The 19059-nt window shown below is 39.9% G+C and overlaps 1 protein-coding gene across 9 annotated transcripts in view; it reads left to right on the top strand.

The window, feature by feature from the left end:
* LOC124146730 (formin-like protein) overlaps nucleotides 1–19059 on the top strand; it is a 101050-nt gene that overhangs the window by 14740 nt on the left and 67251 nt on the right. For 8 of the 9 annotated variants that reach the window (XM_048390607.1, XM_048390626.1, XM_048390618.1 and 5 more), the window contains exons 2-3: nucleotides 1647–1812; nucleotides 13194–13277. In XM_048390607.1, the coding sequence (XP_048246564.1) occupies nucleotides 1647–1812; nucleotides 13194–13277 (250 nt within the window). Of the gene's footprint in view, nucleotides 1–1517; nucleotides 1813–13193; nucleotides 13278–19059 lie in introns of those variants that run through there. The other variant, XM_048390630.1, reaches the window with a different exon arrangement.

Here is a 19059-nt window from a genome sequence, read left to right as displayed (position 1 = left end):
TGGGTTGGAATCAAATAGGAAGCTAAACCGTGGATGCATGTATCTGATCAAACACATAGTTTGAAGCTGTTAATGTTTTTTTAACACAATATATATATATTGAATTGAATGATAAGGTTAGAATAATTATTTGATTCTTTAATGTCCATAATCCAATAATTAAGGGCTGTTTACTTTATAACTCAGATGAGTTATTTCATTGTAGTGTTTGTTTTCAGATTTTCAGCAAAATTAGACGAACATCAATTTTCTGTGTGAATTTTTTTTGCAGGAAAAACAGTTGTTGACTCAGCTTAAAATATCTACATAATGTAAAGGAGCCAAGAAACTCTTCATTTTCAGTGCAGCTATCTAGACTTGACAACTAATATAGACTTGCAAGGGTTGTAGTGGATAAATATGTTTCAGGGTCTGAATGACTGACTATAGACTATACAGTTGTATGTAAATAAAATCAAATGGTTGCCAGCTGTCAACAATTCATAATTTTACAGAAAAACATGAAATATATTATAGACTCGGTTGTCACCATATATGTATTTACGAATAACTTGATCTGAATGCTTCAGATGATGGACATCATTATGCTTTTATGTGTTTTATATTTGTGGTGTTATTTGAAAATAAACACAAATATAGGAATTGTGGAACATGAGCATGAAATATAATGTTTGTAATTTGTTCTGTGTAATTTTTGACTGTGTCATATTTGGCACATTAATTTATGTATAATTTTGTCATGACCCAGTATAACTCCCTATAATAAATGACTAGTTCCTAAATAATGTTGAAATAGATGTGCCATGCCTCCCCCCCCCCAAAAAAAAAGCAACAAAACAAAACAAAACTAAAAACAAAACCCCAACAAACCAACAAAAAACAACCCCATCAAAACATCAACAACAAACAAAACAAAACCAACAACAAACTAGGCTATTTGTTTTTTATAAATGCCCCCCTCCCCCAATAAATGACCAGTCCTTTATGTTGTTGTTACAAAGATGCAAGTTATATTTGATACACCTTTAAAATACCCCCACCCCCTCCCCCCTTCTATGTTGTACCCAAGGGGGGATGTTAACTCCTTTTTTAGCCTTGGTTCAAATTATATATCATAATGATCAATGTGTCAGTGGGACATATTCTCACAAGATGTCGCTCTATAACTGCGTATGAAATGTGTCATTCGGGAAATCAAGGAAACGATATCCTGAAGAATGTTGGCGTAAATAACCAGTGATTACACGGAATGCCAAACATGTCCGGTACTTTTCACATTTGTCACACTTGAATAACCTTGAAAATTGACAGAATTAGCTAGGGGATAAAACCGAAGCGAGTAGTTTTATTAAAATATGAACTTATTTGTTCAGCTTTTTTTCAAATTATTGTTGTGATATAAAAAGATCCTAGATATATCTGTATTTTGTTTGGAGATTTAGGCAAAGGTATGAAACACCACAGGAGTTACTTCCCTTGTGTTATTGCGAACAAAATCTCGCGAGATGTTACGATGACTCACGAATCCTTTCTCCTCTTCCGCCCTGAGACATAGTCAAAATATTAGCGTGAAAAATGTCGAGAGACCATTGGATTTACTTTCTACCAGGATAATAATCATGTGGATTTATTCATCTACCTCCTAGGGACATCGAGGTATCGCCAGAAACACAAATCCCCATGCACAAGATGGGGAATTCTTCATCCAACAGCCACGACCATCGAGGGTTGGAACAGCGAAAGACGTCCATGCCGATACGTCTCCCCATGCCGGACGCTCACGAGTTAGAAAGACGGTTTACAAAGGTTTTGGTAAGTTAAACATCGCAACTGCCAAATTCTCCTTGTCTTTGTTTGCGCCACAATCTCCAGATGATCGTTGTGGCTTTGATCTCAACGAGGTGACCTCATATTTGGGTCAGGGGAGATGCCAAGCCCGGCAGTGTTTCGTGCTGTTGAAAGCAAAACACTCCCATCTGCTACTGCTGCTGCATATTTCATAAGACAGATCATGATAATGTACTCAAACACCTTATTAAGATGTTTTTATGGGGTAAAATTAGATAGGCTGGATGGCAAACGTAAGGAATTCGTTTGGGAAGTACAATGAGTTGATGGGGGCCCAACCCCCTTTAGTGAGAATCCACCTGACATTCCTTCATTGCTTGTTTTTATGCATGTGTGGATTGATCCTTTTGTTTACAACTGACGGTTCCCCATCTCATGCCTCTGCCATGTCTACTGTCACCAATAATGAGCCATGTGTTATAAATTCAGAAGAACATGAAGGATGCCTGCTTAATCAGAATGTTGAATTCAAGGTGATTGGCTAAGTGCTTCTTGAGGTTGTGTTGGATGCACTAGCGACAGATGGGGGGCATGGAGAAACTAGACACCTTACTCTTGGCCATTCATATAGACGCTATAGTCTGTAACCAATTATGATTATTATCTCATGCAAAGCTTTATTGAATAAGGTTCCTTTGTGCATATTGTGTGTGCAAGCATTTCTGAATCACTTGAAGTTTGGAAATGGACGTTTTAGACATGTGTTGAAAATGGGCTCTCAGTTTAATGACCTGTGAATGTGAAACTCCAAACAGGAAATGTTTTAGCTGGCTGACTTCTATTTTTGGACCTTGTGAGTGAAAATTGCCAATTTAGTTGAGAAGTCAGCTTCCCTGACTGTATTTACATTTGACTGGAGTGCCAAGTCCTTGCAGAAAGTGATGTTAATGTATTACCATTTTTGCAGATTTCATTCTTGGGACAATTTATTACACACCTAGATTTACAGTTAACATGGTTAAGGGCTAAACACTTATATTGGAATGAAATTGACATTGCAACATCTTGGCAACACAGCTATTTGTAATATCCTTCATCACTTATCTTGTCACTTGTCCACATCAAACAGACATTGGACATAGTGACCCTTTCAACAAATGTCTGTTCATGCTGTTGTCAGGGCCAGATTGGATTTAAAGATCTAAAGCAAAGCTGCAGGAATATTATGACTGTGTTTCTTATAAAAGAAACCAGTGTTCTTTTTTCTTACTTTTATGTGCACGTTTGTGAGCCTAAACATCATTTGTGACACACACACACACATGTGTTTTCGTTTAGATATTTATAATTTTAATAAGATCTAAAGGATGAAAAGTTGAACATAAATTTAAGTAAATAGTTGAAAATGATAAATAAGTTTAATAATATCATCCTGTATTGTGATAAATAAGAAGTGTACATGTGGCGAGGTGAAATAGGGTTCAAGATTATTTCACCAATAGCAAAGTATATACATATGTGTGGCTGCTTGTACTAGCCTGGACTTATGCCAGTTTTATAGTGCTAGCCCACTGAGATACCATGCCACAGTTTAACATTAGTAACCCACTCAGACACAGCATATTGACTTCAAGTCCTTGTTTTATCCCCTTATTGGTGAACGCTCTTGCGATTAGACCATGTAGCAGTCAATATGTACATGATAAATGTGATCTTACTCATTACTAACATGACTGGATATCCTAGGTTTCGTATCATTTCTTGGGTCTATACCATGCAGCTATAGAAAGACAGTCAGTATAGTTAAAACAAATCATGTTAAAGTTCTAGGATAGATTGGTTGTTATCTAAAATGTACTTCTCTCCAATTTGTTAATTATGATCAAGAGTGTTCTATCTATATGATCAGTAATTGATTAAATCTGTGCCATTTACCTCAAGCAAATCACTGTACACTGTAAGCTGGTAATACATGACATGAAAATTTCTTGTCTCGGGTATGACATACCATTATAAAGAGTTGCATTCCTTTGCTGAATGGTCACAGTCGGCCACTTTAGCAAACAGTCCAACGCCTGAGCCTAGTAACATTCTGTTTGGTCTAGTTCACTCAGCTTGTAATAGTATAATATTAACATTAAAATCTGTAGACAATTATGCTTTTGCCAAGTTCAGGTCAGTAGACTCAAATGTTTTTGGCACAGACAGATTGTGGGTTTGAATTCATGGTACACTGTAATTGTGTGCCTTGGTTTGTCAGTAATGTACCTTGTGCCAGTCTGTCGTCTGTGGAGAATGAATGAATCAGTCATCGAGGAAAGTAATTGTATCTCTCAAAGACTGTGACACACTGAAAGAAAAAATTATTTTGTTTTTCACAATAATCCCTGTATTCTATATTGTTGGCCCCTAAATTTGATGGAGTCTGACCTAGAGTTGCCAGGAGTTACAGTGACTGTGATGAGGGCAGAGAGTCTGGGTTAACTAGGTGTCACAAATTGGGATCAGTGTCTCCATATAAACATCAGTATGTGTTGACATGGAACAGTGTCAACCTCACGTTTAGGCTACCAGTAGTCAAATCACAGTCAGGTCTCAGTTGCTGAAACAGGGACAAAAACAATTTCTAATGAGGCCATAATATAATGTGTTATAATGCAGGGATTTATCTAGAATTCCAAACTAAGAGTAAGAGCCTTTGGCTGGCAATTTGTGAAACAATTTCTTTTCATAAATTGGTCAGTGAAATTCAATCTCTATAAAGCCGTTGCATTAGTTATTACATGAGTTGGGAAATTTGCAATTCAAATTTGGGAATTTTTACTTTTATTTCTGCAGACTTGCGGCCAAATATTGGCCTATGAGCAGATCTAGATTAAACCCCTGACATCGGTTTATTGTCCCTTTCTAAGTAGTCAAAGACAAATAAAATCGTACCCCCTGGAAATTCCTGTTTAAGGTTGGTCTCCCTGGTTATAACATGTATAAGGGACAACAAAATATATCAGGTGTTCAGACTTGGTGACTTGGGCGATGGCTTGTCATACCCCAGAGTGAATCATTGCCCACAATATCAATCACTGGATTGTCTGGCCCAGACTCCATTATTTACAGGTCGCTGCTTATGTAGCTGGGCTATAGCTGAGTGCGGCGTTAAACAACAAACTATTTCATGGACTATTTCATTATGCAGTGATTTTGACACAAAAGGCTATATGTAGGTCAATGACATGGACCCGAGAAATGTAATAAGTCAATTAAGTCAATTGAACAAAATTGGCAGATTCAGTAATATTTCGAAATATTTCTGTGTACCTGGCTACCCGCTGGGTCTGGGAGCAATATTGCCTTAAACCTCATTTCTTCTTCTTCCCCCCCATACTGTAAGTAGGAATAATCCTTACTATTAACTTTTTAATCATGAAATTATGAAACATTTGACACCTTGCTTAGCATTTCTATCGGTCAGAAGTCCGGCAACTTAAGCAAACCATCTGATATTTTATCGGTCTATGACCGGTGACCGACAGCCATCTGAAACCCTGTTCAGTGATGTTAAAGCCCACTCATTTGTCCATAAGAAAGCAGTAGTACCACCTAATGCATTGACTGTATGTTTTGACAGGCTGTTTATGTACAGGTGTACATAGCAACTTCATCTGAAGATAGTTCCAACAGGGGCCACAATACATAGATTAGATGGCACTTTGAACAACCATGTGAGTCTGGTTAACATGGGGGTAGCATGTTCACTTGGACAAACAGAAGCAAAGGGTCATTACCTACTGAATAGCAGTGGTGTTAGTTGGATTCTGTATCTGCCTGACATTAAAGACTCAAAGGGACTGGAAAATTCCTTGACGCTGGCAAATTATGTTGGTCATGTCATTTCAGTTTGGTATATTAAAACAGCTCAGAGCCCCAGATAAACTGCGTATCTGCGTAAAATACGCATCAGAAATGCAGAAATACGCAGTAAAATAAAATCCAAGCGTATCAAATACGCAAACGAACAATACAGAAACGCTACAAAAAGAAAACTTGTGCATATCATCAAAATATTGTGAAGTAACCCTGCATATTCGATTAGCAAATCAGTAACTTATTTTGAAATTATAAACAGGCTTTCCGTCAACCTTGCCAAACTCCAAGATGACAGTTACATCATGATCATTTGCTATCGCACTTTCTTATGGAAGTATCGTGGTATTTTTGAGTCCTATAAAGCTCTCGAACCCACACGACACCAGTTTGCAGGGACTAGATGAATAGTGTTTTTAAATATTTCACTTTAATACCCACCTGTGTAAAAACTAGTGGGTAACAGAAATTTGAATACCCAGATACAATTACAGATACCCAATGATTTTAAAATGCATGGGTAAAATACCCACAACACCAAAAGCTTATCTGGAGCTCTGACAGCTATTTAAATTTGTCTGTCAGCATTTAATTCGCTTAAGTTTGAACCAGTTTTTGACAGAAGGCGGATTTCAGTGACTGTTGACAGCTTCACTTTGTGAATATCAGCTTACTATTTATTAATAAACCTAATACTTGCGTCTCTGACAATCTCTGATTTATCATGAACATTTCTAATCAGCCATCAGAGTTCAGACCTGCTAAATTCCCATTTTGATTTCGGTATCTGAAAACCAAAATATACAGGCAGTTCCAAATGGAAAATGACTAAGGTGGATCTGCTGTGGCCATGTTATACGACATCAGTTCTGAGCACTATGGCATGTACACCCCAAAAGGTGTACCATCCCATGGATATTTTTGTTCTCTGGGTTTTCTTGAGAAGCAAGGTGTTGGCGAAATGAGACCAAATCATTTTTTGTAAAAATGGTAAAAAGATACCTGATTGTCTTAAAATCCAGGGATCCTTCATTTAGATTTTGCAGCATAAGTTCACTAAGACTACATATGTTACCTCCTCTCTGCGATCCTAGAAGTAACAGATCAGGTGTTTTTTAGATTGAATATGACTAATCCATCCTGTTTGTTGTTCAGCGCTGCAATCAGCAATAATTCATATATGAAAGTTGTCTGTAAATAATTAAGTCTGGAAGTTGAACAGACACTCCAGTGATTGACATCATGAGCATTGATCTAAGCAATTTGGAAACAATGACAGTTGACCAAGTCACCAAGTTGACCAGCATGAGTTGTTAAAGACCAATTCTAACCAGAAATCTTCATGGGATTCAAGCTTGTATACCTGCTATTGTGGCAGTGGTAGCATGGAAGTAGTTAAAGAGTTGATTCTTCACACTGAAGACACTGATTCTATTCCCCAAAGGGGCACAATGTGCCTCACCCTGCTCACTCCCTGACACCATGACAGAACAACAGCTTTATGAAGCATGGTCATTGTTGTTGTGGATGCAGCAGCCCTGATGTTGATTGTTGATGTGTTGTCTCGGGCAAACCCTGTCACAAGGAGGCGTCCGCCATATCACCAGACAGCTGTGAGTTTATCACTGTAGAACAAACTTGCTTAGAGAAGCTGAAACCACTGATTCTTACCTGGCTCATATTTGTTGTCTCAGGAGCCGATAGGCATCAATCTGCCAGTGTCCCAGCTGGTATAACAACTTGGGTCCTTATCTAAAGTAGATGTTATTTTCTGTTCTGGTACAGGCGATGTACTTTTCAGTTTTCATATTTGAGTAAAGTGTGGGTGGCCCAGTTGACTAAGGTACTGTAATGTCCTGGACAGAGTTGTGTCCCTTAGATACACAAGAATCCTATGATCGTGGGTTTGAATCCTACTCTCTAATTATGTTTCTTGGTTTGTCAGCACCATACTCATGTGGATTAAACAAGTGGTAAACAACTACAGGGTTAGAACTCAAAAGCCCTACTAGCCAAGGTAAAGATAAAATGCCCTTGAAATGTAAATGCAATGAGGAAATTTGCACAAACACACACAACTTTTTACAAGCCCGGGGTAAGCGAGTGAGTTAATTTCTAACCCTGCATGATCTAGGACCTGCATCACTGTTTGCACAATTCCCGAGAGTATAACCAAAAGATGATGAAGCGTTAAGTAACCCAGGATACAGACATTAGTAGTGCTTCAGTTAATCTAAATAATCGAAGGTTGATCAGGAGGGCCGAAGACCATGTTAACAGACTTACAAAACAATATTGACCAATCAGTTATATTGTTTCCTTAATAAACTATCAGTTTCTACCTTTTGGTCAATTTCAGACAAATTCCCAGTTGTCCAACATGTCCAATCACATCTATTGCCAAGGTGAAAATTGCTTTACTTTGTTTAATGCCGCGCTCCATATTCCAACTATTTACAGAGGCATGCAGGGATAGAAACTAACATATTTAGTTCACTAGTCCTTATAATGTCATGCGCATCGATCCACACAATTGGGAGCAATGACATGCATCAACCAAGTCAGCGAGTCTGACCACCCAATCCCATTAGTCGTCTTTTATTACAAACATATGACAAATTTGGGACCAATTGTGACCCATTTACAAATGGTTTTGTTTACTTTTGAATTTGATGAGTAATAATTAATACTATCACTGATGTGATTCATATGATGCAATCAAATCATACTTCAAATATGTTTTGACAGTAATGACAGTGAGGTACATGATGATATTCAATGATAAACAGTGATATACGTAAGTCCATGTGTATTTAAGTCACTCAACACTAACTTGGTATTGTATGTAGATGGCTCTGAATAAACAGTATAATTACTGGGGATTAGAAAAATACATCTAAGCATTAAACTGCCCGAGTAAACAGATCATGGTTGTACCTGTGAGGGAAACATCTTTGTGGTTACAGCTGACCACTGATTCGTTGGTCTGACAGTTGGTGTTAGTTACTTTGTCTTGATCGTGTTGATGGTGAAGCAGGTTGATGGTGCTTGGATTCCCCAACAGCTCTTAAGATACAGAAGATGATTATTTGGATTTGCTGTATTTACACGACAAATCCCACAGCAGGTATTTCTTTTAGTCAATAATCATCCCCATTTTGTAGCTTGGGAGCCCCATTTTTTACTCTTAAAGGCTTTGAGTCTGCCGGACCACAGAATAAATTACCCAGGTAGTAAATCCCTGGTGTCTCAGTTGTATCAATATAACATATTCAGCAAGCAAAAGATATTAGTATTTAAGCAAATATGTCTCTAGTTCAGGAAAAATATTTCACTGTCGCCTGAGGTAATCTCTCTCATGTTTAAGAAATATTTGGCATTGTTTTGAAAAATATCTTATATGTGATCACAGCTTGTTCAGTCCTCCAAGGCGCCACAGTTTTCTGTGCAGAGTTGCGCCCCTTGGACACACCAGAAACCTATGATCGTGGTTCGAATTCCTTGTCTCCCCAAATATGTTTGCACGATTGTCTCATACTATACCCATGCTTGTAGGTTTCACCAAAGTGGTAAACGTCTGAGACCTGCATCACTTTTGGCTTTCCTCCAACATTTAGCTGACACACTGTGATATGCCTGGAATACTGTTCAAAGTAGTGTCAAACCCAACTAAGTCGCGATTAGTCTCTCAAGATATTCACTAGTCTCGAACTAGTGCCCGCGCCTATCCCTGTGTAGTTGGAACTGGTGTAATCCCTTTGAAATTGTTGTGGAACTTGAACCTGTACACACCCACTGAAGCTTAATAAACTCAGTCACACCTCGTTTTGTGAAAGGTTGCGGCCACAGAAAATAGTGTCAGATTACAACATGTATAGCAAATCGGAGCTTTCATGACTTAATCTGCCTTACTGAGCCAGTACTACACCGATGAACCTTAGCGATATGTGGAACACTTTCCTTGTACCCCAATAAAGCAACCCAAACAAGCCTACTTGAAAGCAAGTTCCTCATCATTATACAGTAAAAATGCCAACAGTAACAACTTCATGCCAAATGAAGTAAAAAAATATTGTGTTTATTTATGTTTTCATTTTGACTAACTCAATGCTCAGCATGCTCAGTGATAATCAAAAATATGTCAACCGTGTCGTCATAACGTTTTGGGCTCAAGTTTCTGTTTGTGTGTTTGTCTAATGCTGCACTCAACAACATTCAGGCTATGTGACAGTCTGTAAGTAATCTTGTCTGGACCAGACTGTCCAGTGACTGACCTCACGCACCCAATAATCAAGCAAGTCACCAAGTCTGACCATCAGTTCACTGTACACTCTTCCATCACCAGTAAACGATGTGTCATTTGCTGATGGTGAAGGGGTCCTAGGAACCTCCTCGATCTTGAAGTTTAACATTTGTACGGTAATTAGAAGGACCTCTTGACTTTTAGTCTTAATTTTGGTCACAGCTCTGCAGTATACATGCTTTATAACATGATTATTCAGCGAACACACTAATCTGTGAACTGTCCCATAAGGCTTGTTGTCATGGTTATCAGTAAAATATAAATCTTGTTTCTCATGACTGCCTGTCAACAAATATTTTTTCAACTCAAATTTGAATCCCATTATGCTGGTTGAATGGCAAGGGAGCATGACCATAGAGGTCAGTGGATTCATAAGAAACTTACTTGTAAGATTCGTAACCTACTGAAGCAATAAACTACACATACCTACCAAGTCAATGTTGAACAAAGTAATGATGAACAGGACTAGCTTTATAACTGGCCTAACCTGAGCAAACTGAGTGACGCTGAAGGATTTGGCCGTCAGTATCTGTAAAATGTTTTCCGTCTTAAAAAATAACAAAGGACCCTACCTACCAATTTAGATCTGTCATCGTTGGTTGCTAGAAAGGTACTTGTTATTTTTTGTCCTAAGGCACCAGAATCATGTTACTGCTGATTGCACCATTTCTATATACAGCATGTCTCACAGTCCCTTACCATACTAATTCCCCTTCCGTCCAGCCCTTACTGTAATGCTATAGCTCTACATAATGCAAGTCTAGATTTTCAACAGGTTCAGGCACCTCATTTGGGCTTCTTTTCAGTTTATTGGACATTCATGTTGGAGTTTTTTGTGTTTCTATGCCGCTTCCTATTGGGTGATATTAGATATAATGTCCCAACAGATCAGCAGCCTATCCAATGTACTTACCACATGTTGCTGCAGGGAGGTTCAGAGTGAGTCCATTGGACAGGAGTAGAGTGAGTGAATGAGTATGGTTTTATGCCGCTTTTAGCAATATTCCAGCAATATCAAGGCGGGGGCTCATTGACTTGGTTGATATAGGTCATCGTTCCCAATTGTGTGGATCGATGCTCATGATGTCAATCACTGGATTGTCTGGTCCAGACTCGATTATTTTTCAGACCACGTCATATAGCTGGGATATTGCTGAGTGCGGCGTTAAACAACAAGCAAACAAACAAATCAAATTTGCCAAGTCATATTTTGCATAAAGTTCATTAATTGCGGGTCCAGATAGAATTTTTTCTATCCCCATTCAGAGTTAGCCATTTTGAAATTAATCATTATATTGTGATACTGTTGCGTTAGTAAATCGATACTGGTATTGTGACCACTGACCACCCATGGTGAGATACATGCACTTGATCTACTGGACAGGTCAGCCAATCAATTAGTTCCACTCAGCCCTAGTATGTAATACTATCTACTATGGCTGCAGCAGGCTAAGTGGCCAGGGATAACATCAGTGATGGCCTACCAACTCCCCACCCACAGAGCACTAGGACTGTTGTACCTACTCCCCACCCACAGAGCACTAGGACTGTTGTACCAACTCCCCACCCACAGAGCACTAGGGCTGTTGTACCAACTCCCCACCAAGAGAGCACTAGGACTGTTGTACCAACACCCAACCCACAGAGCACTGGGGCTGTTGTACCAACTCCCCACCCAGAGAGCACTAGGACTGTTGTACCAACTCCCCACCCACACAGCACTAGGGCTGTTGTACCAACTCCCCACCCAGAGAGCACTAGGACTGTTGTACCAACACCCCACCCACAGAGCACTAGGACTGTTGTACCAACACCCCACCCACAGAGCACTGGGGCTGTTGTACCGACACCCCACCCACAGAGCACTAGGGCTGTTGTACCGACACCCCACCCACAGAGCACTGGGGCTGTTGTACCGACACCCCACCCACAGAGAACTGAGGCTACTGTACTCATGCCCCACCCACAGAGCACTGGGGCTGTTGTACCGACACCTCACCCACAGAGCACTGGGGCTGTTGTACCGACACCCCACCCACAGAGCACTGAGGCTACTGTACTCATGCCCCACCCACAGAGCACTGGGGCTGTTGTACCGACACCCCACCCACAGAGCACTGAGGCTACTGTACTCATGCCCTACCCACAGAGCACTATCGTTGATCACTCCCTAACCACAGATTTCCAAGGGTCTGCTGTACCTACTAGCTCAGTACATAAACCTCCACAAGTTGGGAAATAGGCTTGTTGCTGTAATCCCTACTTTCACGGACCACTGGTGTTAATGACTATTGGTAACCTGAGACCTACATGGTGTGTAGTACTGCGGTTACTAGCTGCCAGCAACAGTCACACTTTCTGTCAAGTGTTTTAGATTGTTTTACTGAGTGTGGAGGATCTTTTTACTGTGTGAAAGATGTTATTGCTGATGTAGTAGGGTTGGAATGACTGGTAAAATCAGTTAATTAACAGGTTACCAGAGAAGGCTGACCTCCATTAACCCCCTAACAACTTCCAACAACCTTTCTATACCATTGTACACCCAGAGGATTGGTGGAATAGACTAGCAATAGTTATTAAATCTTAAAGACTAGGTTTGATTTATATGGATACAACTCGCATGACAAGGTGTCACATTGATTTGAAACTTTAGTAGAGATATTCAGCCCCAAGTCTGCAGCAAATGACAGTCGAATACCCGATTTGAATGAATCATTTCCCAATTCTTTGGAATTAAAGAAAATATAACAATAAAAAAATCTAATTTTGAACAATGTCACAATGCCTGCAGGGCACTTAGTTTGGAATCCCAGATAGATGCCTGCGTATACCGTCTTAAAAGCATCATCATATGTCGGTATATCAATCAATAATCAAATTTATTACTCTGTATGTGTATAAGTAAAAATGCCTATAGATCTGCAATAAATAAATTTAATGCTAAATACGATCTAGACTGATCAATTAGATGTTTAAGATTGAATTTTGTCTGCCTGTGTCAATGAGCATCTTAACAATCGTAATTGGTAATCTTAAGTAATTTATATGATTCTGCAACAGAAATTTATATAAATTTTATTTTGTTATTCAAATATATTATATCAATATTTTGAGATACCATGACATCACTAGATGCAGCTTTGTGTACAAAATGTGAATCCTGCTTTTGCAAATGTTTGTTTTCAGTATACAATGATTGCTATTATTTGAGATGTTCTGATGAAATGACTTAATTTTTCAGAATTCCATGGACTTACCTCCTGACAAAGCTAAAGTACTTAAAAACTACGATGATGAGAAGAAATGGGATTTAATTTGCGATCAGGTATGTGGCACATTTTTCATAATCATTGCATGGTTTCAGCAGGAACAACCAGTCCAGCGGTTAATCTGTTCCTTGTCCATTGACTTTGTTGGAAAAATATTGTCCCTATATTCTTGCTTTTCAGGATTTTAATAATCCTCTATTGATTCTTATGTTATGACGTGACCTTTATTCATGTTAAGAAAAGAATAGAGTTTTTCAATACTCTCAAAATGTAATTTTATTGATTTTCAGTTCTTGAATGTTTAAGAGAATGTTGATCACATGGCTGTAGCCTTGCTCCATGGCTGTGCTGAAAGATAAGCCCATGGATGTGTAGTAATTCTATCCTCCCAATAGGCAAGTCTAGATATGTGGACAGTGCTCAAATCTCCTGCAGGGACAGCTGGTTTTTATTATTTTCAAAGTCTAGAAATCATGATTTAAACTAAAAATTATTGAGACTTGTGCAAGTCTAATATGGCTGCTTTGGTGGGAAATTGCTTGTGGAGAACTAGCAGCAAACTGATGGGTTTGATTGAAGCTAAATCTAATCAGGCAGTCACAACTGCTTCTGAAGGCTGGAGAGCCAACCGGTTTGTACCTCTCCTATTAAACATGTCGTGTTTATGCTGACAATAAGGCTCGATGCTGTGGAAGGAGTTGCTCTTGCAGACAAATTGCACTGCACAAGTTGCAGCAGTGTTCTGGTGCCAAAAAATGTATTGATTTGAAGGAGCAGTAAGCATGGTGATGGAGGTCTCCGAGCTGGATGGTTTACCTGCTATGGTTTCACTGAGAGTGCTTCCAAAATAACTGTCTTGACCTTGATGAATCTGGGAGTGGGTTTGACCCAACACAGTGAAGATTGTGCAGTGCACTATGGCGGCTTGACCACAGGGGCTGTACTGATACGGAGGGTTAGCTCCTTGTGTGTGGGTCTCAAGCTCCATGTGTGTGGGTCTCGCTGTGAGGCTGTGTGTCCGTATTGAATGAGAATCACTTGACCACACAATCTGACCTGATACAGAGGGCTTGACCACACAGGCTGACCTGATACAAAGGGTTGGCTGCATGTGTGTTTGTCTTGCCATGAGGCTATGTCTAGGTATTGAAAGAGGGTGGCTTGACCACAAAGGCTGACCTGATACAAAGGGTTGGCTGCATGTGTGTTTGTCTTGCCATGAGGCTATGTCTAGGTATTGAAAGAGGGTGGCTTGACCACACAGTCTGACCTGATACAGAGGGCTTGACCACACAGTCTGACCTCATACAGGGGGCTTGACCACACAGTCTGACCTCATACAGAGGGCTTGACCATACAGTCTGACCGGATACAGAGGGCTTGACCACACAGGCTGACCAGATACAGAGGGCTTCACAACACAGACTGACCTGACAAGCAGGGCTTGACCACACAGACTGACCTGACATGCAGGGCTTGACCACACAGTCTGACCTGATACAGAGGGCTTGAACACACAGGCTCACCTGATACAGAGGGCTTGAACACACAGGCTCACCTGATACAGAGGGCTTGACCACACAGTCTGACCTGACACAGAGGGCTTGACCACACAGTCTGACCTGATACAGAGGGCTTGACCGTACAGTCTGACCGGATACAGAGGGCTTGACCACACAGACTGACCTGATACAGAGGGCTTGACCACACAGTTTGACTGGATACAGAGGGCTTGACCACACAAGCTGACCTGACATACAGCCTTACAGGACTTGACCACACAGTCTGACCTGATACAGAGGGCTTGACCACACAGTCTGACCTGATACAGAGGGCTTGACCACACAGTCTGACCTGATACAGAGGGCTTGACCACACAGTCTGACCCGATACAGAGGGCTTGACCACACAGTCTGACCTGTTACAGGGGGTTGGCTCGATGTCTATGGGGCACCTGTGCAGATCTATAACTGAAGGAGGATGGCTGGTAAGGCTGTGTATGTGGCCAGCCTCATTGATTGGTTGATTGCATGTGATCTTTTCCTTATGATGCGTGACATTGCTCATAATATTAACCCCTGACTGTCTGGGAATATGCTGAACGTGATACTTAACAATACTTCGTAATCCAGATAATTGTTAATCTGATACCCGTGAAGACCCATCAGAGGGAACTACAAAGATCAGGTTCCTGACTTATTTGATAATGATATATATTTTCATATCTCATTTGTGTAGATCGATGCTCATGATGTCAAACACTGGCTTGTCTTGTCAAGACTCAGTTATTGACAAACTACCGTCATACAGCTGGAATATTTTATCGAATATTAACAAACAAAACAAAAAATGTTAATCTGTCCTGTCGTAGAGGTAGACATGGTAGAAGCCTAAAGATAGCCCTAATTGCAAGCTATTGCCTTGAGGCATTATGCTAATTGGTGTCTTGTCTTGTTTCATGTCTGTCAGTAAGGGGAGTTATGTGTGTAGTGGATAGTGTACTTTAGTTGATAGTCCTGTCCTCAAGCATCAGCCCTCCACAGGTTACACTGGGAAATGGAATACCTCCATCCGTTTGTGACGTGTGTGATGTAGATGTTTGTCTCCGGTGTTGTTCACGTGGTTCATGTCATTGACCTTTGGACATGTTGTGTTTGTAAGGAGGGACTGATGAATATTTTTAACTGTCCTTGGATGGCAGTCTGTAACTTTAGTCACTAGTCTGTGGCTTGTCTTCAGGAAAATATCTTTTGATCTGTCTTTTCCTTCCAGTGAATTATCTGGTCTCATTCAGAGGCTGACATTCAGTCTTCAATCTGCGGCAAATGTCAGTAACAACAATTCCCAATTCATGTGACCTTATGATGTGATGATTTAGTCCCGATCACTTTAATTTTACTGATGACTATCATTATTTCTATAGACTATAATGTTTGGCTTTGGCACTGGCTGAAACAGAAGTGTTAACCTCTTTGTTCTCTGACCGTGTGGCCCCGGGTAAGAATAGGTCCACACCACTATTTCTTATTGTAAGAGATGACTGCATTGGATGGTATGGTCAGGCTCAGTGACTGGGTTGATGGTGTGTCATCGTACCCTGACAGCAGGGGATGTTGCGTATGTCCTGGAATTGCCTCTGATGTCAAAACAATATCCCACTGGGTATTCATGTGGCATCTCCATCAGTGCCACAGTGAATTAATTTTGGAAGTTCCGAGCCTTGGCAGGAATCGCGGGGGACAGATTATCTGTAATTCCTAGCGGTCTTCGAAATAATTTTAAAACCTAACAAGACAGTCAGGCAGGTGACCCATAAGTGTTGCCTTGCCATCTTCAAAGTTACCTGCCCGCATTCAGACATTATTATTATTGAAAAATTGCAAAAAACTTACTGATTTAGTTGAAATAGTGCAAACAATTACTTGAGAATCTACAAGAAATCATGATAAAACTGAATACGTAAGTAGTCGTAAAATTATCTGCCAGATAGTGGGGCAGGTGGAGGACATTTTCTTGCAGCCCGACAGAAAAGTTACCAGTCACGGGCAGGTGGGCAGGCAGTTATTTCCGACACTGATTCCAAGATGCGATTTAGCTACTCTTTATATTACTCAAAGTCTTTTTCTGAGAGAATGTAGAAATATGTTGGTGTCCTGTTTGTAAATGGTGAAATCAGCTCTGTTACTCTATTGATGTCACTTAAAATCAGTGTAGGACAAGAGCCCTCATGGACATCATCTCCGTGGACAAACCCCCTGGGACAAAGTCCCCTTAGGGCAGAAGCCCTTATTTGACAGATGGGTAAAAAACCCTACCTGAGCTATCAGCTATTATTTTGCCATTTATATAAGTAAATGTCCTACTAACAACATTAAATAAATGTTGTTAAAACGCCCAGGGGTTTAAACGACATGTAAAATCAACCATTGATGAGGGAAGCTTCAGAGTATTAATTAATAAAACATCTAAATGGTTTATTTGCTACCGGAAAGACTTACATCAAATGGGAGTGCAGCTGTACGAAGGCCTTAGGACGCAGAGTTATTCTCAGAACAACACTGAGTGTGACTTATATCTTCTGTTTCTTTACTAATGAAGCTTATAGGGCTTTTGTCCTTGGGGGTTGGGGGTTAGGTCCCAGAGGTCCTCTGTCCATTAGGGCTTTTTGTCCATTAGGGCTTATGTCCATACACCCTTACAATTATGACACAATGAACATCATATTTGTGACACCGAGTTCATACCCTGCTGATTTCATGCTGCTATGGTCCTCTTCACAAACAATGAACAGCTGCTAATATGCTAAGTATTTCACCTGTGTCTGTATAAGGATCTATACCGAAAAGTCGCCTTTACAGTATTAAAGAAGTTGTTATCTATAAATTGTGTCTACTTTGTCATCCGTCAACTTCAAAGTAATGCCTATGAAACAGTACAGTACAGATGTTGAGAGAGAATGCATTATCTGTGTCATGTAATCGATAAGCTGGAGTCAGATATATATTACACCAGTAGACCCTCTGCTCCAAAATGAAGTGGAAGTTTTCCATGTTCCATGACCCAAGCACACTGACAATCTGATGCCTTGACTTGAAATTAAGAGTTGAAAGTCAGATTTCATTTAAGGAATTCTCACATAAAGTACCCTTGAATCTTTTTTTTTGTCAGTTGGATTACAAAATGTTTGATCACAATCTGATGCATGTGGTTGAAAAGAAATATTAACAAAATTCAACTAAACATTATATTTATTTTAAAAAATCATATTTTATGTCAGTTTGTTTATTAAACCAATCTTATGTCATACACTTGCCTCACTTACAGACTCAGATGTAATTTTGAATAATTCCCATAATTTTGTTGTCATCACATGAAAAAATCTTTAGATTTCCAACAAAATTCTCCCTCACCATCAACTGTCCTTAATCAGTTTGCAAGAAAATAGCATCTTGCCCTACTGGTGCTATGCATCATAATGTGTTATATGACCAACACTGGATGTAAAGTAGACAATGTTCCGGTGCATGTCTCCGGCCTCACTGTGCTTGTCTAGACAGGGGGATGAGCAGCCAGCCATGCATGGCCCCACAATGGCAGCAGAGCATCCTTTATGACCCCAGGCTCTGCCTGATGTGTTGATTGAAGCAGATGACACAATGCAGATCAATCATTTCCAATTTGCATGCTGATGACGACTAAAGTCATTGGAATAGTCAATTGTCCATGGATTTAATCTTCGTCCTACACATGACTTCACTTTCCTGGTATTGCCTTGAAGTTTACAGGTTTTATGGTTTGAAATGACTTTGGGTGGAATTTTAATTTAAACACCAGTATCAGGAATTGTTTTTGTTGGACATTTGTTAATTTAGCCTTTCTGCAACATTATTTAGATTCAGATGGAGAGGTTAGTGATGATTATCATGCAGATGGTTATTCAAATGCTGGTTTCTGTAGGCTCTTTAATATCATTATATGAATATGTATAATAAAAATCTAATTATTTGGATGGTAATGGTGATGATTATTCAAGGAAAGGTTTATCTGTAGGCATGTTTGATGCTATTGAAGTTCAGTTGAATATGTTTGTGTTTGTAATGTTGATTCAGATGAAGATGTTATTGCTAGTTATCTTGATGATGATGACGACGACGACAATGATGATGAGGATTCCAAGGGTATTGTCTGACCAGGTTCTGTTGTGTTCATTAGGGTGTTGTCTGACCAGGTTCTGTTGTGTTCATTAGGGTGTTGTCTGGCCAGGTTCTGTTGTGTTCATTAGGGTGTTGTCTGGCCAGGTTCTGTTGTGTTCATTAGGGTGTTGTCTGACCAGGTTCT

This window comes from Haliotis rufescens, unplaced genomic scaffold, assembly GCF_023055435.1.
Source record: "Haliotis rufescens isolate VD_foot unplaced genomic scaffold, xgHalRufe1.0.p SCAF_10, whole genome shotgun sequence".
In the NCBI taxonomy this organism is placed as follows: Eukaryota; Metazoa; Mollusca; class Gastropoda; order Lepetellida; family Haliotidae; genus Haliotis; species Haliotis rufescens.
Note: the sequence above shows the minus strand (reverse complement) of the source record. Positions and strands in the feature narration are given on the sequence as shown.